Raw genomic sequence first — 22,914 nt, 5'->3', positions numbered from 1 at the left:
GCGATCATGAGGGGTCTTTTAGGCCCAGCAAGGTGTTGGAGTTCTCTGTGGACAGCGAGGAGGCCACCAAGCAGGGCACTGGGCGCCCAGGGAGGTCACTGGGGCCGAGGCTGGGAGGACGGCCAGAGGCAGGGGTCTGCAGGCGAGGAGCCCCCGACGGAGGCTGTTGGACGTGGGCTTGGCTGCTAAGACAATTCAAGTGAAAGAGGCGGCCTGGATGGGTGAAGAGAGAGATGTCCATGGTACTGGCATTGTGCCCATGGCATTATCCCCAGCTCCTGGGAGGCAACCTGGGGGTGGAGTTTCCCGTGGTCCTCACAAGAAATTTCTACAGACTAGGGGCTTAAAACAACAGAAAATTGTTCCCTCCCGGGCCTTGAGGCCAGAAGTTTGAGATGAAGGTACAGGCGGGGCTGTGCTCCCTCTGGGGGCTCCGGGGAGGGTCCTCCCCGCCTCCTCCAGCTCCTGGTGGCCCAGGCATCCCTTGTGGCTGCGTCACCCCAGTCTCTGCCTCGGCTGTCATGTGTCTTATCCTCTGGGTGTCTCTTGTAAGGACTCTTGTCATTGGACTCAGGGCCCACCCGAATCCAGGATGATCTCATCTTGGGGTCCTTAACATGGTTATATTAACAAGGTCATTTTCTAAATAAAGCTGCGTTCACAGTCTCTAGGAGGTGGGCATGTCCTTTGGGGGGCACCACTCGGCCCACTGTGCTAGAGAGAGATACCTTGTGCTCAGCGGAGGGTGTGGGGCTGGAGTGACTTTGCCTTCTCCCGTTTTCACCCCTGCGTGACCGCTCCTCTGGCTGCCAAACGTCCCTCGCAGGGAAAATCACTCCTGGCTGCCAAAGTGCGATTGGAAGTTTCACAAAAGACGGTTGGAGTAATTAGATGGGAAAGTAGAGCATGAATAATTCATCCAGCTTTGCCAGGGGAGGGGCTCGCAAGGCAGTGTAATTACGCTGCTTCCCCAGGGAGGTGGGTCCTGCCGTGAACCTTGCAGAGCACGATCCGCAGGTGGGCCCGGCTGCAGGTGGGTGCTTGCAGCTGGTCCTGAACCAAGGAGAGGCCCCCTGGGGGCGAATCCTGGAAAGGAAAGGGCACTCTGGGGTCACGCCCGACCCCTCATTTTTCAAGTGGGGGAGACAGGCTTGCAGGATGGAAACGGCTTTTGCACGTGTCACTGAACATCTCAGAGGGAGCAACGACCGGATGCCTGGGCCAGAACCCCTGACTTTCGCCCCAGCATCAGTCACAGCCGAAGTCAAAGCTGCTGCTCACGGTCAGCGTTGGACCGTGTGCCTCAGAGCTCCCAGGCACGTGGCCCCACAGATGTGAGTCTGGGAGGGGTGTTTGCAGTGTCAGTTGGGGATGTAATTGTGTTACCGACAGAGGCTCCTTCTCACTACATCCCTTGGCGGGAGGCATCTTCAGGCCTCTGCTCTGTGATATGACCGAGGGGGCTCCACAGGACAGCCCCACTCAGTTACCAGTCCCTCTCACACCCGGAGGAACTGGGCAGCAGGCAGGCAGGTCCTCGGCGGCTGAGCCAGGGGTCCCGGAGCTGCCCGGATAGGTGGCCAGGTCCTGAAGGGTGCTGTGCGGCCCCAGGGCTGCCAGGCGTGGCTCCGGATCTAGGGATTCAGGGACACACATTGACCGTGACATGGTTTTGTCTCCCTCCTCCAGGGTCATGTGGAAGCGAAGGCTCTGTGTGTCACACCTGCCTTTCCCTGGCACCCACTGCACCCAGAACCCCCCCCCTTGTTAATCCTCACTGGAGGGTATTTTTCCCCTTGATTTTTTAGAGAGAGTGGAAGGGAGGGGGGAGAGAGAGAAAGAGGGAGGGGGAACGTTGATGTGAGAGAGACACATGGATTCGTTGCCTCCCACGCATGCCCCCTGCTGGGGATCGAGCCTGAAACCCAGATACGTGCCCTTGACCAGGAATCGAACCCCTGACCCTTTGGTGCTCGGGCTGACACTCTGACCGCAGAGCCACACCGGCCAGGGCGGAGTCCCTGGCAGGAGGGGCCCCCGCTGGCCGGGCTGTGAGAACCTGGGCGCTGGGCTGTCGGGGGGCAGGGCTGGTGCCGATGGAACGAGCGCCACACATCTTGGCTCGCTCTCATTCAGCCTTCAGCTCGTTTTTCGTGATTTAATCTCTGCTCCGTATCGTGCAGAGAACCGCAGTTTCCAGGGAAACCGCTCAGGCACCGGCAATGCAGCTCCTGTGATTCTAGGTTTCTGGTTAGCACTGTGCTTCGGGGGAGCAGGATTTAACATGAGCACAGACCCCTCCTCGGCGCCTCTGATCGCAGATTCAGCGTCTTTTCTGATATTTTATAAACTCTCGTGTTTACAGAAACGCCCCTTTCTACTGGGGAGAAAGCGGCCTGGGGTGGGAGGAGGAGGAGCTGGGGTCCCAGGGTTTCTGGGCCGTGAATGTCATACCGGCGACGACGGGCTCTGGGCTCTGAGATGCGCCCGGCAGTGCGCCAGGGGCCCTGCCTCTTCTCATCTTCACAGTGAAGCCGAGGTTAGAGCTATTAGCCCATTTTACAGATGCGGAAGCGTGGGGAAGCGGGGAACTCGTCCTGGGTCACACAGCAGGAGCCGGCCAACCCGGGCTCAGGCTGCAGACTCTGACCCCTGGGCATGTGCACGTGCGGAGGGGGGGCCTCTCATGTACATGGAACCGGCTGGGCAGAGCCCCGGGCAGGGCCGGGAAGACCAGAGATCAAGGGCGTCACTGTCAGGTGGGAAAGTGCCTGTAGGGCCGTCCGACTAGTAGCATCTGAATCCAGAAAAGCAGGTAAAAAGGCTGGTGTATGCCGAGCCTTGAACGCCACACCGGGGTTATGATTTGCGGTAGCAACAGGGAGTGGACAGCCATCCAGCCTCACCACGTGCTGCTGGGCCACCCTGGACAAGCTGCTTACCCTCTCTGTGCTTCGGTGTCTGTCAGGGATACTTCCTCTGCAGGCAACAAAATCCTTGTTCCTAAGCAGAAAATGGATTTCACGGCTCCCGTATTTGACGGCGCAGGGGGCGTGGCTTCAGGTGCGGCCTGCTCCAGGAGTCGGATCTCTGTGCGCCAGCCTCCCTGCTGGCTGCCCCGCGCTCAGGCTCCAGGGCTTCCCTTTGTCAGGGCAGCAGGTACAGGCCCCTTCACCCCACCTCACCCGCCCAGCAGAGGGGACGGAGCGGCTCCCCAGCGTTCCCTGCAGCCCAGGTCCTGGGTCTCTCCGTGGCCACCGCGACACCGTAGGCTCATTCCTCGTGGTTGCGAGTGGGGGATGGAAGGCACAGGCCAGGGCCCGAAACCCAGAAAGCAGAGGAGAGGCTGCTGGTGTGGGCAGAGGGGAGCCAACGGGTGCGGCACCCTCAGCCCAGGTGCCATTCACAGGGTGAGGGGAGGGTGGAAACTGCCCACCAGGAGCGCACAGCACGCAGTAGGCTCTTTGTCAATGCTCCGGCCTCCTGCCTGCTTCCTGATGGGGAACTGGGTGGAGGGGGCGCCTCAGGAGGAGCCCTGCCCTTGGGCTGGGCAGCTGATGGGCACTGCTGGGGAGAGGGCACAGGTCAGGAGGGAGGTGGCAAGTCCAGCCTTCTGGGGACAATGGACAGGCACCCGGAAGGGGCAGCCAGTGGTCAGTATGACACAGGGGTCTGCAGCTCGGGGACTCTCTGAGGCGGGTGTCTGGTCAGGAGCCTGGGGACCGGAGGGGGGCTCGGAGGGGTGGGCAGGCCGAGGGTGCCGGAGCCGGGGAGGCCGAGCAGCCAGGCGCCTTCCTTGACCAGCCAGACATCGTGGACATCAAGCCGGCCAACATGGAGGACCTCACGGAGGTGATCACCGCCTCCGAGTTCCACCCGCACCACTGCAACCTCTTCGTCTACAGCAGCAGCAAGGGCTCCCTGCGCCTCTGCGACATGCGGGCGGCCGCCCTGTGCGACAAGCACTCCAAACGTAAGTGCCCGCCCCCCGGGGCTCTTCTAAAGGCCCCGCGACCAGCAGAGGGTCGAGAGCAAGGTGTGTGGTCGAAGAGAGGGCAGAGGGGTCAGCGAGGGCCAGGGGAGCGGGAGGGGCCCCTGCAGGTTCAGGGGAGAGGACAGGGTGCTCCCCAGGGTGCCCCCCAGGGCGGGCCGGCGGAGGCGGGGAGCCGGCAGCTTTGTCGGGGGTCACTCTCCAGCAGGTGAGCCGGGTCCGGAGGGAAGGGCGCCCGGGCCTCAGTGGGTCCGTGTCTGCCGGGTCGGATGAGGAACCCGAGGCCCGGGACAGAGCAGCGGCCTCCCCAGGCCCCGGCAGGGCCGAGCTGGGGGCCGGGTGGCTGCCGAGCGCCCGCAACGTCCGGTCTTTCTCCGGAGCAGCGAAATCGCTCTTTTGTCTGCTGGTCGTGATGACAGCGTAACCATGGGAACGGCTGTACATGGGTCCTCGAAATAGACAGCTATTTCTGCTCCTAAGAGCTTGGCGTCTGCCAGGAGGAAGGGCTGTGCCCGAGCGGGGAGGCTTCCTAGAACAGGAGGTGGTGACGACCGCCGCCCCGGTGGCCCCGTGCGCGGCCCCGCAGGTGCGGCTCAGGCGTGTCGAGCGCTCGCTGCTCTCCGGGGGCGTGCGGAGCTCACGGCTCAGTCCTCCGAGCGCCCCCCCCGACGGCGGCTTCCTGGGCGCCCTCGCCTCCTGGGGCGGTTGTAACAGTGCCACACACTTGGTGTCTTAAAACAACACAGACACCTTCTTTTACAACTGGAGCTCAGCCGTCCAAAATCCAGGTGTTGTCAGGGCTGTGTTGCTTCTGGAAGCTTCTAGAGGCCACCGGGCCTCCTCCATCCTCAAAGTTCAGCACCCGAACCTCCGCCTGTATCGCCCCATCTCTTCTCCCGCCTCCGGGCTCCCCGTTTCCATCTCAGGAGAACCTCTGTGCTCACAGTGGGCCCATCGAAGAGGCATTTTTAATTAAAAAAAAATGACTGTTGGGGTGAAACATGCCAGGAAAGGCACAGAGAAGAAGGGGCGTCCGCAGGCAGCACCCGGAGGTTCTATCTGCCCTGTGAGCAGCGCTGGGGCCCTGAGCCCGGCTCCAGGCTACGTGGATGCCACTATGACTGATGACAGAGGGACTCCTGTCCCAAAGCTCACAGCCCCTGGAGGTGACCATGCACCCCTGCTGGTGCCATACAAGAGGGCACCCTGGGGCTATGTGGTCAACAGGGGAGAGCGTTTGATTTCTTTGGGGCATCTGGACAAGATGCACAGAGAGCTGGGCACTTGAGGTTCAGAAGGATGTATAGGAGTTGGTAGGAAAGACTCAGCTGAAAATGGGAAAGGAAATTTCAGGGAGAGAAAACATATGAAAAAAAAATAAAAATAGTTACGCAGTTTTATTAAGCAGCTGATCCCAGTCCCGCACAGGGCGGGGGCTTCCAGGTATCACCTCCGGAGGCCGTGTTGCGCTGTTCGCCAGGTGAGGGAACTGGTGCTCAGAGAGGTTAGAGGGCTTGCCAGGGGTCACACAGAGCTGCTCTGCTGCCTGGCACGCGGCAGGGCGAGGGGTCATTGCAGGCGGCATTCATTTAAGGTGACCCTGAGAGCGAGGTGTCCATCGCGGTACCCCAAGGGCCTTGCTTGCCTCCCGTTGGAGTTTCTGGGGCCCTGGCTGGGAAGAGGTTGAGCATGGCTGCCAGAGGTTGGCTGTGTTTATGTGAGGCTGGAGCAGTAAGCCCGGGGGACCTGGTTGTGAAGGAGCTTGTCAGCCACATGGAGCTTGAACCTTGATCCTGTGGGTGCTGGGAGCCATGCAGGGTTTTAGGCAGAGGGACGCCGGCCAGTTGTGCGTGGGCAGGAGAGGGGCAATAGCACCGGCCTTGGGCTTTGCCTTTGCTTCTGTAGATACACAGGTGCTTCGGAGCCTGGGCAGGGTCCCCAGCCCCTTCACTTCACTGTGGCTATTAGGGGTGTGTGCTTCTCACCCGTCCCCTGTGTGACAATAGTGACACCACGAGACACCCAAAGGGCATCAGGGGACCAGCGAGGGCCAAGAGAGCCTTAATTATGCAACATCACTAAAGAGAAACGGGATCAAGCGCAGCTGGTGTGGCTCAGCGGTTGAGAATCGACCTAGGATCCAGGAGGTCACCGTTCGATTTCCCATCGGGCACATGCTCGGATTTTGGGCTCGATCCCCAGTAGGGGGCGTGCAGGAGGCAGCCGATCAATGCCCTCTCCCTTCCTCAATCTGAAATCAATGAAAAAAATATTTAAAAAAAAAATAGGAAGGCGATTTCTGCTGATTCAGGGCCCTCCAACTTCAAAGTAATCGGGGCAGGGAGAGAAGTAGAACTGAGCCCATCACAAGCGACAGGGGCTCTGATGGTTCTTTTAAACTCTTGGCAGCAATAATTACCGTGAAATGTCCTTAGTGGTTCCATCAATTAGAGGGGAGACCCCCGTATCTCTTACTGATGCCCTGGGAGACGAAGTGGTGCTGAGGTGGGGAGGGGTGGGCCGGGGCTAATGCGGAACAGACTTAGCAGGCTCTGCTGTCCCGCGATAAAAAAATTATTGTATGAGAAATGTCATAGAAATGTTTAAAAAGAAAAATGAAAACTTTTAGTATAATTCTTTTCAGGCTTGTTAAAATCCCTTCCCATTAACCTTTGGCAGTTCTGACCCCTTGTATTTAAAAGCCCGTCGCAGGCACCAAGTTCAGCTGGAACTGAGGTTACAGGGCCCGTTTGGGGCGTGTTTCCGACCGTGGAGTACACCTTCCCACTGACCCTTCACCTTCGTGGTTTCCTGAGCCTTGAAGCTGGCAGGAGACGCAGCCGGTGGCCCTGTGACATCCAGCGTGGGTACAGCCCCTGCTGCGACTTGGTCCCCATCGGCCGCCTCACCCCGCAAGGGTGTGGGGGGAAGTAAGCGGGACCGGCCCGAGTGCTTTACGTGGGGGCTGGCCAGAGGAAACCACCGAGGAGGGCGCGGGGGTTCCAGAGACCCCCTCACAGCTGGGGTGCAAGAGACACACCCCGCTTTCTGTGTTTATAACTCACCTCCGTTCCGACCCCCAGCGGCAGCCCTGTGAGCTCAGCCCAGAGCCGTTCCTTCCCGAGTGTACCTGGGGCCCGCTGGGGCCGCCTGGGGCCCTGCTGAGAGTTTGGGGTCCCTCTTCTCTCAAACTCTCTGCCCGCTTCCTTCCAAATATTAGATCTATACGCCTGTTTGTTTCATTAAAGTAAGAAATGGTGTTTTTCTTTACTCCAGGCTTCTGAGGGGAAAGGGACATGCCATTGATCCCTTCTGACTAATCAAAGGAAAATTACAGATGTTCATAACTGCAGAAATAGACACCAGTGTAATTATTATTATTACTGGGGCACAAAACATGACCTTGTGAGATGACCAGTCAGAATTCAGAGGTTTGAGAGGCGGAAGGTGACCCACCGGGACGGACGTGGCCCAGCACTTTGGAAGATCTGGGGACACCTCGTGGTCCTGGTGCTCAGCGTCACCACCAGGAGGCGGTAGCGGTGCAGCTCCGCTCAGAAGGCGACTCTGCCCTTTCTCCCAGCGCCAAGACCTCCGGCAAGGTTTTCAGCCATCTGTGCCTTGATTTCCTTGGCTATAAAGTGGGAATAAAAATGCTACTTTAATTGGAGATTAATTAGATGCAGTAATGCGGAGAAAGGGCTCAGCACGGACTCTGGCTCAGTCACTGCTCAGTGAACGTCGCTGGTTCTTCCCTCTTTGCAGGAGGGCTGATGCCTGACAGGTATTTGTTACAGGTTTGATGAATGACTGAATGACCGCACAGCAAGCACACGGGGTGGAAACGGAGCCACGTGTCATTCTGAGGCTGTGGGCAGGAGCAGCCAGTGATGGCATTTTTTATTTTTTTTGTCTCTGCAGTCTTTGAGGAACCTGAGGACCCCAGTAACCGCTCCTTCTTCTCAGAAATCATCTCCTCTGTGTCCGACGTGAAGTTCAGCCACAGCGGCCGGTACATGCTCACCCGGGATTATCTCACGGTCAAGGTCTGGGACCTGAACATGGAGGCGAGGCCCATCGAGACCTACCAGGTGGGCTGTGGGTTGGACAACCTTGGAGCCCCTCTGCTGGTGGGAGGCCCCCAGCCACCCTTCCCTGTGCTGAGAACTCCCATGGAGGGGCTTTCCTGCTCATGGGGGGGCTTTCATGCACCCATTTTGTAGTTGGAGACGCTGAGGCTCGGGAAATCAAGCAGATAGAGCTCGGACACAGGAGGAGGACCTGCCCAGCCGGCCTCGTGGGGAGCTGGGTGTCCTCTGCCTGCCGGCTCCTGCCCTGAAGCAGGGCTGTGACTGGCTTGCGGGCTGGGGCCCAGGGCAGCAAGATGACCATCAGGCTGGGCTCAGTTTGAGGGTGCAAATGATTAAGGTGCAGACGAGGGCATCCCTCCCCAGGAGTCAGCACCTGCGGTTCTGCCATTAAGACGGCAAGCTTTGCCCTTCCCGGTGATGGGGTAGAGCCCAGGGAGACTGGGGAGTGGAGGGTTTTCAGCAGAAGTGTGACATGATCCAGTTTCGTTTCACAGGGACCCCCCTGGCTGCCTGTGGAGACAGACTGGGGCTGGGGGAGCAGCAGGAGGCATTTGCTGGGGTGGTGCTTGGAGCAGGGTGGTTCGCCTGCCCCTTTTCTCCATGATGGGCACCACCGTGGGCATGTGACTGTTATCCTCAGAGGCGCGGCCTACACCAGGCCCAGAACAGCCCCTGAGAATTGCACTCTTACCCCTTTAAGGATGAAGGAAGCAAGGCTCAGAGAGGTGAAGCCACTTGTCCAGGATCGCACAGCTGGAAGCAGTGGGGCCCCAAGTGGGGTAGAGCCAGGATTTGGTCCCTTCTGTCACTGTGACTGTCCCCTCTCTGGCCACAGCTCAGGGGTTGGCCATGTGCCAGGCTGTGGGTCCTTCCTGGTGAGCGGGGCTGACTCAGGATGCCACCAGACCCAGAGGGCACAGCCCCTCACTGTTCAGTGAGACTCTCCCCGCGGGGGTGGGGGGTGTGCAGGACTGGCAGGTGTCCCCTGGACTCACCCGGTCCCCTTCTCGCGCCAGGTGCACGATTACCTTCGCAGCAAGCTCTGTTCCTTGTACGAGAACGACTGCATCTTCGACAAGTTCGAATGCGCCTGGAACGGGAGCGACAGGTAACCTCAGACCTGGGCCAGGGGGCCCGTGACCTGGGCAGATGCCTCATGGGGATTCGCTGTTGATGTCTCCATGAATCCAGGTGCCCCTTCTCGTAACAGGCAGGACTCTCAGCTCTCAGTTCAAGGGCAGGAAACAGCACTTCACCTTCTGTAGCTACACCCATCAGGTACACCCATCGTGAGCCCACGTCCTCCTGAGTGATGGTGGAAACATACTTCTTCAATTTTGGGTCCATCCCCCGGTTGTCAGGGTGAGGGGTGTTCCTGGTGCCGGGGCATCCGTGGGGCGGAGAGCTTTAGTCACCAAAGTCTGCCTGCCCTTCCTCCTGCCGTGGATGCTGCAGCTGCCTCTGGAGGGCCCCACTCCAGGCCCACTGCAGCTGGGGGCGCACATCCCAGCTCCTGCACCCTCTGGGGCGGGCAGGGTCCCCAGGTCCAGCGCCTCTCACGGCCCTGCCCACCTGGGAAGCTGCCCTGAGCTTGGTGTGAGTTCCTATTTTCCCCTCGCCTGGCTCAGCCCAGGAGGGGGATGGACAGGGAAGGCCCAGCCCAGGGGTCCAGGTGACAGGACAGTGCAGGATAAAGCCACACTGGCCAGTGTAGCAGAATTTTTCAGTCAGAGCCAGATGGTGTCACCCCTCCTCTGCAGTCCAGGGGTGCGGTGAGAGCCGGCAGCCCTGACCCAGCTGTCACCAGGGCTGTGTGTCCATCCACAGGGAGCCCATCGGTCACACGTGTGGCCAGGAGCAGGCTGGGCTTTCCCGTGTGGTGTGAGAGCTCTGAGTATAAGCCTATCTGTGTGGCTGTGGTCTCAGGCACGCTGGGACCATAAGGGGAGGCCGGTCTGGGGCCAGGGGCCAGAAACCACAGGATAGGATGGGGGTGGGGCCACCTGGAAGCAGTGGGGCCCCAAGTGGGGTCAAGCCATATGCTCATGAAGGGGGGGCTCCTACGGCCTTGCTGACATCCTGGGGCCACCTGGCCTGGGGGAGTCTCCGAGCAGGGCTGTGCTCTCAGAGGGACCAGCCTGGTGGTCACAGGGGGTCCACTTGATGCTTACAAAGCCAGGATGGAGGCGCCAGCCTGAGACTGGGCCGAGGGGACACCTGGCACTCCCTCCAGGTGCCTGCACCCATGCTGGCCCCAGACACCCACAGTGTGGACAGGCTCCTCAGGCACCCCAAGCGGTAGGCCCTGACACATCGGGGGATCCCTGGTAAACACTGCCAGCGGGGTGGGGGTTCTGTTCTTAACGCGGGCAGAAGGTAAATCCAACTGTGGGGGGGTGGTTTCCACGGGTTGTGACCACTGCCTGCCCTTCCTTCACATCGCCACCAGGGGGCGCACGCGGGCAGGCGAGGCCTTGCTCCCTGGAACAGGAGCCGCCCAGCTCCTCCCTGCGGACGGGTGCCCCCCCGCTTCCTGCCTTGCCCTTTACACTTCAGCCACCCCAGCCCTGGTGGCCCCCCCCATTACTGCTTCCCCCTCCATAACCCGCTCTGCTTCTGCCCTGGGACCCTGCGCACGCCTGGCTCACTCCTGTCACCTCACATTTCTGACTCAACTCACGGGCACCTCCTCCAGGAAGGCCTCAGGGTCATCTCCCCCTTGCCCCCCCCCCCCGAGCCTTCTGGGTTTTCCTTTATGTCTTGGTATTTATCACATTTTCTCCTTGGCCCTGTTTGCCTCCCCCACTGGTTGGGGTGCTCTGGAGATGGGACTGTTTATTCCTTCCGGAGTCCTTCACCAGGGGCCCCAGGAGTGTCCAGTCAATGGCTATGGACGTTCTAGAAGGCATAGGCATGTGCCACCTTCTTTACTTGTCCTGGCACTCCCCTGACCTGGCATGCCCTGTGGACAGGGATCTCGAAACAATAAACCCTGGTCTCTGCCCTCCAGGAGCTCGGAGGCTGAGGGGGGGCGGGTGCTGTCCTCCAGGCCCAACCCCTGCAGACCAGGCCGGCTGAATCCCACAGGCTCAGCGTGTGCCGTCCTCCTGTTAATGGGACGCTTACAGTGTACAGACGGCCACCCAGAGCTGCCGGATGTCTGCTAAACCCACGGCGGCCCCTTACCCACCTCCAGCAAGGCTCCGGTGGGCAGCCTGGCCTAGAGGAAAGCTTTGGGTCAGACGCCCTTGATTTCTGGTCCGCACGCCACCATTCTCCAGCCGTGTGTAAGCCCCTGAGCCTCCTGGGTCTGGAAAGTGGTTCTAATGGACCCTGACCTCCAGGACTGCTGTAGGTTGAGACCTTGCATGTGAAGCTCCTGGCAAGCCCCCGGGTCCATAGTGGCAGCAGATGGTCCGATGATTTGCACACACAGGTGTGTTGGTCTCGTACCCGCCCCGTTACCCACAGAGCCTCCTTACCCACCTCAAGTGCCGCCTCCTCTCGGAAGCTCTCCTTGATCTGCCCTGCCTGGGAGAAAGGCGTGTGCCAACCCTCGTCTCCGGCTGCAGGAGTCGGACAAGCCTGAGCTCGTTCCCAGCAGTTCCGGGCAGGGCTACCCAGGGCTCATGCCGTGTTCTTGAGGACATCTTTGTGTCCATTCTCCCCTCTGCTCTTCCCTGCTCCTTACACTCCAGCCGCACCCTCTCCTACTGCAGACATCTCCCCCTTGCTTCTGGGGGTGATGACCCCAAGTAGTCCCCCTGCTTCCCAGGCTCTGGGGAGCAGCCGCCTGATAGGGCCACCCGGGCTGGGGTGGAGGCCACAGGGAGAGGTCAGATGAGGGAGGGGAGGGTCCCCAGCTCTCCCTGGGGAAAGGAGAGGACCCACCTTCTCTTGCTTTCGCCTCGCCCCAGTGTCCCAAGGCCAGCACCGTGGGGATCAGGAGCAGGGAGGAGGGAGGGAAGGCAGGAGCCCCCCTGAGAGAGCTCAGCCCACAGGCATCTGGCTGGTGGGCACCGACCACTGTGCTTAACTCCCTCAGGACCTGCAGGTGGGACCCGGCCTCGCACAGCACCTGGAGCCCCGGGTGCCTGTTGGACCACAGGCACGTCTCCCCTTGTCTGGGGAAGACAGGCCTGGGGGGTGCTGCCCTGGGTCGGGAGGTCAGAGTTCGAGCTAGCGCCAATCTCTCTCTCTGTCCCCCCCACACCTCATGCTCCCACAGCCCTTTGCATGCCCTTCTCCTACCCGCAGGGGAGGCTGATCCCTCTGTCACCTCCCGGGCTACATGGCTGCATGGGGATCAGTGTGCCAATGAACAGGCCACACTCGCCCCTGAGAGTCCACTCGTTATTGCCAGGGTCAGCCCTGAGCCCCTGTTCCCCCACTCCCTAGCCTTGGGACACCCTGGGACACCTTGGGACACCTTGGGCCAGGGGGCAGTGTGGCCTCTCTGGCTCCCCCAGCCTTGGCTGCAGCGCCAGCTTCACCTGCCCCCAGTGCTGTCCCCTAGCGTGGCCTTACAAAGGCTGGGCCACAGAGGCCACCGGGACAGATGGTCCAGGTCCGAGTGGGCTCTCAGCAGGCTGAATGCCGGGGCCTGTCTTTCCTCCGAACAGCTCTGGGGCGGGGACCTGGTTGCCACGCCATCCTTCCAACCTGGTCTCCCTTCTGAGCCCCCAGTTAAGGTCAAGGGCACTCCTGGTGATGACCTGACCGGGTGGCCTCCACTTGGCTAAGATGGCCAGGTGCCTGGATGCTGAGGGGCAGCCAGCGGCCCTGACGCCTCAGTGACTAAGTCACCAGACCTCCTCTCGATCTGGGGCTCAGCCGACCCCCTGCTACCACACTGGGGATCACAGTGCAGTGAGGTCTCCCGGGTCGCGACTGAGGGACAGTAGAGCCAGCCGGCCTCCCCCAGGGTGAGCTGGCCCCTCCGGAGAGAAGAGGCGTTTTCAGGCTGGCGGGAGGTGGGCTCCTCACGCCTACGAGCACCCCCACCTGCCGCCTTGTGCCTCCACACATGTCATTTAATTGTCTCAACAGCAAACCGTTCTATTCACACGGATTAAGGTTTTTTAGAGACAGGATTTTAGAACAGAAAAGAACAGAGCCAGAAAATACATCAGAATTCTCCGCCCACCTCCCCCCACCTGCCCACCTCCCTCGGTCTCCGGAGATGACAGATCTCTGAAGAAGGCGGAATCGATTGACTACCCCCCCCCCAGCCTGGGCCACCCTCACCGCTCCCCAGATAGCACCAGAGAGGCCCCTCCATGCACTCTCCTGCCCCAGCACAGGGCTGGCTGCCCAGGCGAGCCCTCCTGGGTCCTCCTGGACACCCTGGAATGCCCAGGGAAGAGCCAGTTTATGGAGGGTTTGCCCCCAACACCTACCCACCTACCCCTGAACACGAGGTCAGAGAAAGCGGTTTGGGTGCCAAGGGAGGTGACCCCGAACACACATACTGCGGGCGGGGGGCTCTGGCCAAGCCCAGCCTCATCGATGCGACCACCTCCAGGCACCCACAGGCCGGGCAGTGGAGCCCCAGAGCCACGCTGGGCGGGAACCAGGAGGGAATTCCTGGCCCAGACGTGCCAGGCCCCCGGCCGAGTGAACGTTTGTCCTGCGAAGGACCAGAGCTCCCAGGGCTGACTTACTGGCGAGAAAGGAGAGGGGGGCGCCCGCTTGTTCTCATGGTGGGAACGGTGGGGGGACAGGCAGGACTTTCTCCCGAGGGGGGGCAGGTGTGTGAACATCTGCGCAGCAGCCGTGTGCCACGGGCGTCGTCTCTTCACTCAGCTGCTCAGGGAGCAGAGGGGCCGGGGCCTGCGGGGAAGGGCGGGCCTGGCCAGTCAGCCCCGCGGCGTAGCCCCGCATCGCGGTGTGGATCCCTTTGCTCCCCCGGCCCCCATCCCACGTGGCCTTGTCTCCTGACCGCCTGGGCTCTGGCTCCTGGCCCAGAGGGGGAAGCTCAGGGGGTCCTGCGAGGATGTTTGGGGCTGAGCCGAAGGTGCAGAGCCCCTCACTGAAGGGGCCTTAGCTCCCCGCTGGGGAGTCTGTGTGGGGTGGCAGCTGAGATGGGAGGAGGGACGAGGGCAGGTGTCCTGGAGGCGGACCTGGCCCCCCCCCCCGTGGGCTCCCTTCTGCACCCGGGGTTCCTGTCCTGACAAGGGGCAGGTGTCCCTTCCCGCGCCCCCTGCCTGACGCCTCTCTCCCCCAGCGTCATCATGACCGGTGCCTACAACAACTTCTTCCGCATGTTCGACCGCAACACCAAGCGCGACGTGACGCTGGAGGCCTCCAGGGAGAGCAGCAAGCCCCGGGCCGTGCTCAAGCCGCGGCGCGTGTGCGTGGGCGGCAAGCGCCGGCGGGACGACATCAGCGTGGACAGCTTGGACTTCACCAAGAAGATCCTGCACACGGCCTGGCACCCGGCCGAGAACATCATCGCCATCGCGGCCACCAACAACCTGTACATCTTCCAGGACAAGGTGAACTCCGAGATGCACTAGGCGTGCGCGGAGCCCCTGCCGCCTGCCACCAGCTGCTGCTGTCCCCACGCGGTCAGGCGGCCACGGGGGCAGGAAATGGCACCGTGGGGCAGCGGTCACTGTGGGGCAGCCCCGCCCCGGGCTGCCCCGGGCCTGGCAGCCTTCGCTGGGAATTGTTTAAATGAGTAACACAAGGAGTCACAGCCACAGATCGCAACTTGGACGTGGTGTCGGCCTCAAAGTCCAGGGTTCCTTCGTTCCCCTTGACCTGTGTGCCATCTTTACATCATTAGGGTTTTTATGTCTCCGGGTTCATTTTTCTCTCCAGCGGCTCCTTTCAGGGGAAGCGGGAGCCAACGGGAGCTGTTACTCTCACGAGCCTCGAGCCTCAGTGGCCCCAGATGGGGCTCCGGGGACAGAAACGAAGCTCAGACAAGCCAGCCGGGGGTCCTCGGACGATAAAGGGAGTAATTTCCGTGGTCTCGGAGCTGAGGGCTCACCCGTGCATTTGGGGTTGTGGTTTCACGCCGAGACTTTGGGGACGCAGGCTCGTCTTTTAGGTTCTTTCCAGGTCTTTCCATGTCCCAGGTCTGTTAGGTTTCTGAGTGGAAAGGAGGGAGGGAAATCTCCCCGTGTGTGCGCCTGCTGGTCTCTCCTGCTTTCACCAACCTCTGCTGCGGGCCGGCCGAGTGCCAGGCCTGCCCCGAGGTCGCTTAGGAGCATTGATTTGACCCCTGTGCACCCATCGCTCTGCGGCAGTCGCTGGGCACCTCCTGGGGACTTCCACCGGCCCCTCCGTGGCCTTCCGGAATCCTCCACACACATCACCCGCTCCGAGGGCCAGGCCCTGTGCCAGGTGCCAGGGATGGAAAGGTGAGCAGTTTATCACCCCCACTGCACAATGAGGAAACTGAGGCCCTGAACGATCTTCGGTTTGCCCAAGGTGTGCACCGACCAGGCGGTGGCTCGGGAACCCCGTCCAGGTCCCAGCACAGGTGCTTCCCTGCCCCTGCTGGCGGCTCACGTGGAAACCGAGGTCTGGCCCGCGGGGTCTCTGCCTGTGAATCAGGACCAAGCGGTGGGGCGACCACAGGGCTCCTGGAGAACCCAGGTGCCGGGTGCAGAACAGAGAAGCCCCGGTGGCTCCTCGCTCGCTCCGCCGGCTCCAGGAGCTCGGCCGCCCCGGCTCCCCCCCCCACGCGGCGCCCTGGCTCCTTTCAGGTGCACCGCAGCTCCTGCGAAGGAAATTGCATGTTATGACATTTTAGGGACCTTTTCTTTAATGACCGCAGCATCCTCTGGGGACGCTCCCCCAGGGGCCACTGCAGCAGGACCAGCTCCCCCCCCCACCTGTTGTCTGCCCAGGAAGGGCGGAGGGACCCGGGCTGTTTGCTTGAGAAAGCAGCCTGCACAGGCCCCCACCAAATCCAGGGTTTTTTTTGTTGTTGTTTTTTCCCCACAAGACGTCATCTGACCCAGGTACAGACCCACCTGAGATTCTTCTCCGTGGGTGACGGTGAACCTGTGTGTCCAAGCACAACACGCATGTGCACTCCCTTCCGGCCACGGGCACGGGAAACGGGCCTTTCCATTTTGTTTTCTAATCAACACGAATGAAGAATGTTTGTTTCTATATCACCGTAAACCCAGGTCGCCTGGACGCTATTACATGTACATACCTACTCTAAGTAAGATTAACGATCACAGGATCGGCTCCTCTCTCCCCCTGCTTTGCAAAGAGGTTCAGGAATGTGGTGAATTGTATAGAAATCTCGTGGAAGCCAAAATCCAGCTCTGGGGGCCTCACCCGGTTCCTGGGGTCCTTGGCACAGCCCGCCCCCCTTTGTGATTGAGATGCGGAGAGGAGACTGGCACAGGCAGCTGGAGGTGTCTGCAGGCCCTGGGTCTAGCCCTTCCCGCCTGCCGGGCACGGAGCCTGCGCCGTCTTCCCGAGGAGGCCTGCGTGCAGTTCCCGGTGTCTAACTTCTGTTTTAAAACTTGGATAGCAAACCAAAAAGGAACAGAAAGAAAATCTTTTCAGAAGAAAAGCCTGTCTTTGGAGCCCCAGGAAAAAACATCCAAAGCAGACCATGAGTGATCGAACGCGTGTGGAGAAAAGGCTCGGAGGGCAGGGGGCAAAACCGAAGACGGCGGAAGGACCAGTGAAATGGTCACGGACGTTGCTCTCTGACTGTTCAGATCTCGGCTCTTCTTGACTGTGCGTCCGTTAACGTGGTCCTTGTGAGGTGGTTGGCTGTCTTTGTTTTTATTTGAATTCTCTGAGGGCCAGGCTCTTGGTGGCGTGGGACCTGTGCTGGGGGAGTGGACAGACCTGACCATTTCGGACTCTGTAACTCATGGGTGCATTGTTTTCTTTGGTGTCTCACAGATTATCCAGCTGTTGAATAAAAATTATAAATATGTGAATACCAGCTTTTTCCAATAAAATAACAAATGTTACATCCAAAATGAGGCTCGGAATGCTGTTTGTTTATAAGGAGGCCCCCCCAGGTCGGTGGGTCCTGTCCGGAGGTGATATGCCTGGTGGATGGAAGTGCACATGGGTGCCGGGAAGCCTGGGCCGCTCGAGGCGTTGCTGCCTCCAGCTCCCAGCGCAGCTTTTAACCTTTCGGAGCTCTGAATTCGTCCCCGAGGAAATGGAGCTAATAATATCAACCTCCTTGTTCCAGGAGGGACAGGATCATGTCGGACGTGGCCTGCAAAGCCCAGTGCCTGGCACCCAAGCCCTCAACATGTGGTGGGTGGTTTGGAAGCTGGTGAGCAAAACCCACCGTAATTCCCAAATATTCTCACACTCTCTCCAAGATCTTTTTTGGCCCTCACATCCAGCATGAGAATATGGTACAGATGAAGAAGTTGAGGTTCCAAGAGGTTAAGGAATTAGCTGGCGGCCACCTCGCTGGCATGTGTTGGTGCCGGGTTTTGAGCTTAGGCTGGCTGACTCCTAACTCAGGGCTCCCCTAGAAGTGCCTCAGTGTCCCAGGGAAAGGGAGCCTCAGAGGACAGAGACCATGAGGTGCCTGTATTAGCTGCGGAAGCCAGAGGGGCCCGGCCCAGCCTGCCGTGATGGCTGAGATAAACGAAAGGGCCTGTGGGGAGCGCTGCACGCACCCCTCCTGGGAGCCTAGGCCTCGCCTCTCCATGTTCACACGGGCGTTTTACACGCTTGGCCCAGCATGAGGAAGGCAGGAGCTGCTCCGGAGGGTCTGCGGGCAGGACTTTCATCGGCTGAGTTCATCAGTCACACAGCCCTCGGGACAGACCATGAAGTTGGAGAAAGCCGCTTCCTGGCTGTGTGACTTTGGGCACGTGGCTAACCTCTCCGAGCTGCACCTCCAGGAGAGGGCAGTGCCACTCCTCAGTTGGGATGACTAAGATAATAAAAAATACTCGGCTGAACCCATGGTACCACCGTATGGGGCACGTGACCTGTTCAGTCTCATTTAGGCCTCATGCGGTCCCTTTGAGCTGTGGTTCAGGTCGTGGACCTTCAGGTGGGGGCAGGGTAGCCTTGGGAATCCAGGGGGACCAGCCTACCACACCCGTCCTCGAGAGCGGAGCGCCTCTGCCGGCTGTACTCCGAGGGAGCTGCCCAGTGGGCAGGCCAGAGGATGGGACACGAGGACCCCGCCTGCCATCTCTGGCTTTGAAGACGCAGGAAGGGGCTGTGGGTCAGGGAACGTGGGTTCATCCCAGAGCTAGAGCAGGCAAGGGCACGGATGGCCTCTCCCCGGGGCCTCCGGCAGGAGCCAGCCCTGTTCACGCCTTGATTTAGCCCAGGGAGACCCATGGCAGACTTTGGACCCCACGGACTGTAAGGGAGTAATTTGTGCTGTGTGAGGATAAGTTTGTGGTAATTTGTCCCACGGGCTAGAAGATGAACACAGCTGGGTACCTTCATCCTGATCTCCCCGCCACCTGACTCCTTCCGGCTGATTCCTGCAGCTCACGGCTGGGGGCTCTCAGGCGGCTCCGAGCACCTGCCTGTGTCGCGCACACGTGAGTGGGCAGGAGAGGTGGGGTCCGGCGGACTCCACGTTGCCCTTGCTGAGGGTGGCAGGGGGGACCTGCCGGGGAGCTTCGGGCAGTGCTCAGGGGCTTGCAGCCAGATGGTGGCACAGAAGGCTGGGCGGGGGCTCCTGCAAGGCCAGGGACGTGTGGGGAGCTGGGCTGTGGGCTGGGCGAGCGGCCGGGCTGGCTCCACCTGGGTCTGCACACGTGGACCGCCTTGGGCTCAGAGCTGTGGGCGACCACAGAGGGGGCCACGTTGAGGCAGGTCAGTAAGAAGCAAGGAAACTTCCTGGGCACGTGGGATGGGGAAACTGAGACAGATGGCTGAGCAAATTGGCCGAGCAATTTATAGCAGATACAGAAGGTCCCCAGGGGGGAAAGCCCTGGGTGCCTAGCAACCACAGGCAAAACTGATGCTGGACCTCACCCCAGGGTGGCCCTTCCTCCCCTGGCATATCTTTGGCCATGCGGGTGAGACCCCCCCCTGACTTTTCCTCCCAAGATAACATCTAGGCCTCAGTTCTGTTTCCGCTCCAGGCCCAGAAAAGCAGCAAAACCAGGCCGGTGATGCCAGGACCAGCTGCAGTGACTAATGACCCCTGCCCTGGCGCCGAGCAATCAGAGGAGACCACGACCCAGAAAGGGGACACCTGGAAAAGCTGATGAATATTCTATTGGGACCCTCCCCTGAGACCGCCCCTAAACTCCCAGCCTTTAAAAACCCTCAAACAAAGGCCCCAGCGCTGGTGTCCGTTCTGGAGCACACCTGTGCTTTCTTCCTCCCTCCTTTCCCTCTCAAGCCAGCATCCCCTAAACTCTTAGGGACCCCGCCAGACTTGCAGCCAGGGGAGCAATGGGCAGCAGAAGCTCGTCCCAGGCCAATCCCCTGATCCTGCCTCCGAGGCCCCTTTTCTCTGACTCTCCAGTGCGCTGACAGCAGCCCCGCGTGGCTCACTTCTTTCCCATAACGTTTCTGGGCAGACGAAGCCGCCCCGCCTAGGCTCTCTCCTGTCGCATCTACTACCCCAGCCTCCCTTGTTTCACTGTCCCCAGCTTTTCTAGACGTCCTCTCACAATCACCTGGACGCGTGTTGAGAAATCTTTCCTGCAGGATGCCAAGGACCCCACACTACAGGCCGGCCCGAGGCAGACCTGCTCTGGGCTGGTTCTCTTTGCAGTAACAACGTGAAGTAATGCTCAGACTCTGCTCCCTCCCCAGGCCTCTCCCAACCACAGACCATCTCAGATGAAAGTGTCACTGTCGTCCCATCTGTCCTCAGCTTGGGAGCTCCGAGGCCCCTCACGCCCACTGGGCCCCGTCCCTGAGCCCTGGCCTGGCCTGCGGGCCACTCAGTGATCGGCCCAGCCAGCTGCCAGCATTCTTTCCCTCCACGGTCCGTGTTAACCTCGGGCACCTGTGAGCCGCGCCCCGCACCATGCGCGGTTCACCCCATTCCATCGCACAGGCACCCTAAAACAGGGTGCTGTGACTTCCCTCACTTCACAGACAAGGAAACTGAGGCACAAAGGGGGGGTGACTTGCCCGAGGTTGCAAACTTGTGAGTCTTGGAGCCAGGATGGGACGAACCCCAGGCAGCCTGGTCCCAAACGGGGTCCTGGACTCTCTGCCACCTGAACCAGGTCCCTGAAGGTGACTTCTGATGGACGCCTGGGGTCAGCTGCCTGGAACTAAGTCTGTCCCTGCCCCCCCGCCCCCCCAACTGGGTCAGGGCCCGCAGAAGTTCAGAAACCTGGAAAAAACTTGAACAAAGGCTCGTCAGCTCCTGGGGGGGTTTCCTAGCAACCGAGAAGCTTTTAGCGCTCAGAGTCATTGCCTAAGTGGTGAGTGACTCATTTCCAACAGCTCTGTCCTCCTGGAAAACAAAGCCCTATTATCTGCACCTGGATCCCGCTAGAACCCGGCCCACACAGTCAGGTGGCGCTGCCTTTTAGAGAGGGACTGAAAAGTCTGCAACTGGGGGTGGGGGGCAATGAAAGTAAAAGTGGAAATGAAAGAATCTGTTACTGACATTAAGCCCAAAGTGTTAAACATGCAAAATAGGCATGGATACTGGAGAAGTGAATCATTCGCTTAATACCTTTGTAAGGCCACCCGAGGTGCCCGTGACCGTGACATCTATGAATGCGCCAAATGAGAACCCCCTCGCCTTGGGAGGACCACCATTTATCTTTGCAAATCCGCTGATTCACTTATTCATCTGTGGACGCAAAGGGGCCACACGCTAACCTGAGGAGCCCGGGGGAGGCCTGTGTGGCGACCTGGCGAACTCAGAGACCTAAAGTAACCACAAAAGGATGGTCTGAGATTAAAGCTTTTTAACTAAAAGCAGTTTATGGTGGGTAGTCATGTCCTAGGCAGGTATCTTCCCTGACGAAAGTCAATCTTTACCTTACCTGAGCCTGTTTATTGCCTTTTTGCATCTATGATAACATATCTTTGGAATATCAAAGTCATTTTCCTTTTCCCAGACCCCTCAAAGCACAGGCCCCGCTCTGCAGGGACCACACATCCCCTCGTTGTTACTGAGTTAATTGTTGACTGTTAACTGTCCCGCACCCACCTGAGTAAAAGAAGCGTTTCCATCACTTTACTTTTTCTCCAACCCCTGAGGTGTCCCTGCCCTGCCCTCTCCCACCTCCCCGATCTGTCACCACTGGACTTCATGTGACCCTCTCCCGTCTCCTTTTGTTATAATGCCTAAAACAAGGTGCAAAACTGCCATTCTCCGCAGCATCGTCTCAGTACATTGAGGTTTTGCTTCCCGACAATTGTTGACAGTTTTGGCTCAAATAAACTCACAAAAACTCTTCACAGGTTTGAATGATTTCTTACATTAACACACCCAACAGGTGTTGTCTGAGCACCTACCAGGTGAGCAGCACTGAGGCGGGGGCCCAGAGCAGGGACCCGCAGCCCCACTGCTGGCCGGGACTCACATCCTGGCTTTGATGAGCTGTGGGTCTTGGGGACATTACCTGCTCTTGCTGTGCCTGGGGCTCCCACACCCGGGGCAGGGGTGGTGAGGCCCAGCCCTGAGCAGATAACCGGGCATGCTGTCGACTGTTGCTGCCCCTTGCGGCCCGCACAGTCCATCCAGGGGGTCCAAGGACAGCTCCACGGGCAGTGTTCTGAAGAGGGAATTCGACACCCAGGAAAATGTTGATTTCTCCATGGCCCAGTAAGAAAAGAACAGGCTTGGGCTCCCACCTTAGCTCTGCCATGGGACTTTGGGCAAGTCATTGAACCTGTAAGAATTCTCATGGACAAGGTTGGCAGGGGAGGCATGAGACCTAGTTGCAGGGACCAAATGACCTCATGTAAACAGTGCCAGACCCACGGTGGTGCTCAGAAACCTAGGTCCCTCCCCTTGCAGAGGGCGGGTCAGGCCCTCCTGGGGGACACCTGGTCCTGGGTCGCAGGCAGCAGCCTGTTTATCAACAGGAAAGGGGGATGGTGAACACATCCAGAGCCCTGGGGCCATGAGGGTCAACGGTGTTCTGATGTTTGCGGGTCCGTGGAAGTGGTCCGACCTCCAGAACCAGAGGACAACAGCTGGCCTTGTCTGCTCCGAGCGGGGATGGCCTTCCAGTGTCTCTTCTCCAAACCGAGACCATCTTCCCAGAGCTCAGCGACCTTACCGGGCTCCGGCTGCTTGCAGGACTGGTCACTCCCCCGGCCTCTGACCTCAGGCTCTGTCCTCTGCTACCAGCTGGCATCGGGGCCGTGCCCAAGGCCTCCCAGTGGTGCCCTGGCTGGTGAATAGCCTTCCTCAGGCCTCGCCAAATCTAGTTCCGTGTTCCGAGTAGGCACACCCGGAGCCCTCCCAGAAGCCTCCTGACCGGTCTCCCCCCCGGGCTGGAGGTGCCTCCCTCGGGCTCCCGCTGCCTGCTCTGAATGGGGGCCCCTCGCATGCAGCTAGGGTGCTTTTCATGGGGGCATAACCTGGGTTTGACTCAGACTGGATCGGCCACATCTGCTGAGCATCACAGGGCAGTAAATATTTGTTCAAGGCTCAGTAGTTAAGTTAAATAATGTTTAGATGGTAGGTCACAGGTATTGGCCAAGTTTTCCTGAATGTGCAGCCGTGAGGGATGAAACCCGTGATGCAGGGAGAAGGTGGGACTGTGCTTCCCAGGGTGTGTGTGGGGGTGTCGGGGAGGGGCAAACAGAGCGTCATCAGGCATCCGGCCCTCTGCCTGGATTAAGCCACTCTGACCAGTTCCACTCTAAACATGGTTATCTTCACAAAACGTAAGTTTTTAAAAAGCTAGAAGGGACAAT

General features: G+C 59.8%; 1 protein-coding gene across 1 annotated transcript in view; it reads left to right on the top strand.

Annotated features, from left to right (window-relative positions):
• The window catches only part of PPP2R2C (protein phosphatase 2 regulatory subunit Bgamma), a 68,122-nt gene extending 53,522 nt beyond the window's left edge, over window positions 1–14,600 (top strand). Inside the window, exons 6-9 of the mRNA XM_087817088.1 lie at window positions 3,809–3,973; window positions 7,913–8,082; window positions 9,099–9,190; window positions 14,309–14,600. Of these exons, the coding sequence (XP_087673214.1) occupies window positions 3,809–3,973; window positions 7,913–8,082; window positions 9,099–9,190; window positions 14,309–14,600 (719 nt within the window). The remainder of the gene's footprint in view (window positions 1–3,808; window positions 3,974–7,912; window positions 8,083–9,098; window positions 9,191–14,308) is intronic.
• Window positions 14,601–22,914: the final 8,314 nt, after the last annotated feature.

The sequence above is a fragment of the Miniopterus natalensis genome, chromosome 1, assembly GCF_054644295.1.
Source record: "Miniopterus natalensis isolate mMinNat1 chromosome 1, mMinNat1.hap1, whole genome shotgun sequence".
NCBI lineage: Eukaryota > Metazoa > Chordata > Mammalia > Chiroptera > Miniopteridae > Miniopterus > Miniopterus natalensis.
Note: the sequence above shows the minus strand (reverse complement) of the source record. Positions and strands in the feature narration are given on the sequence as shown.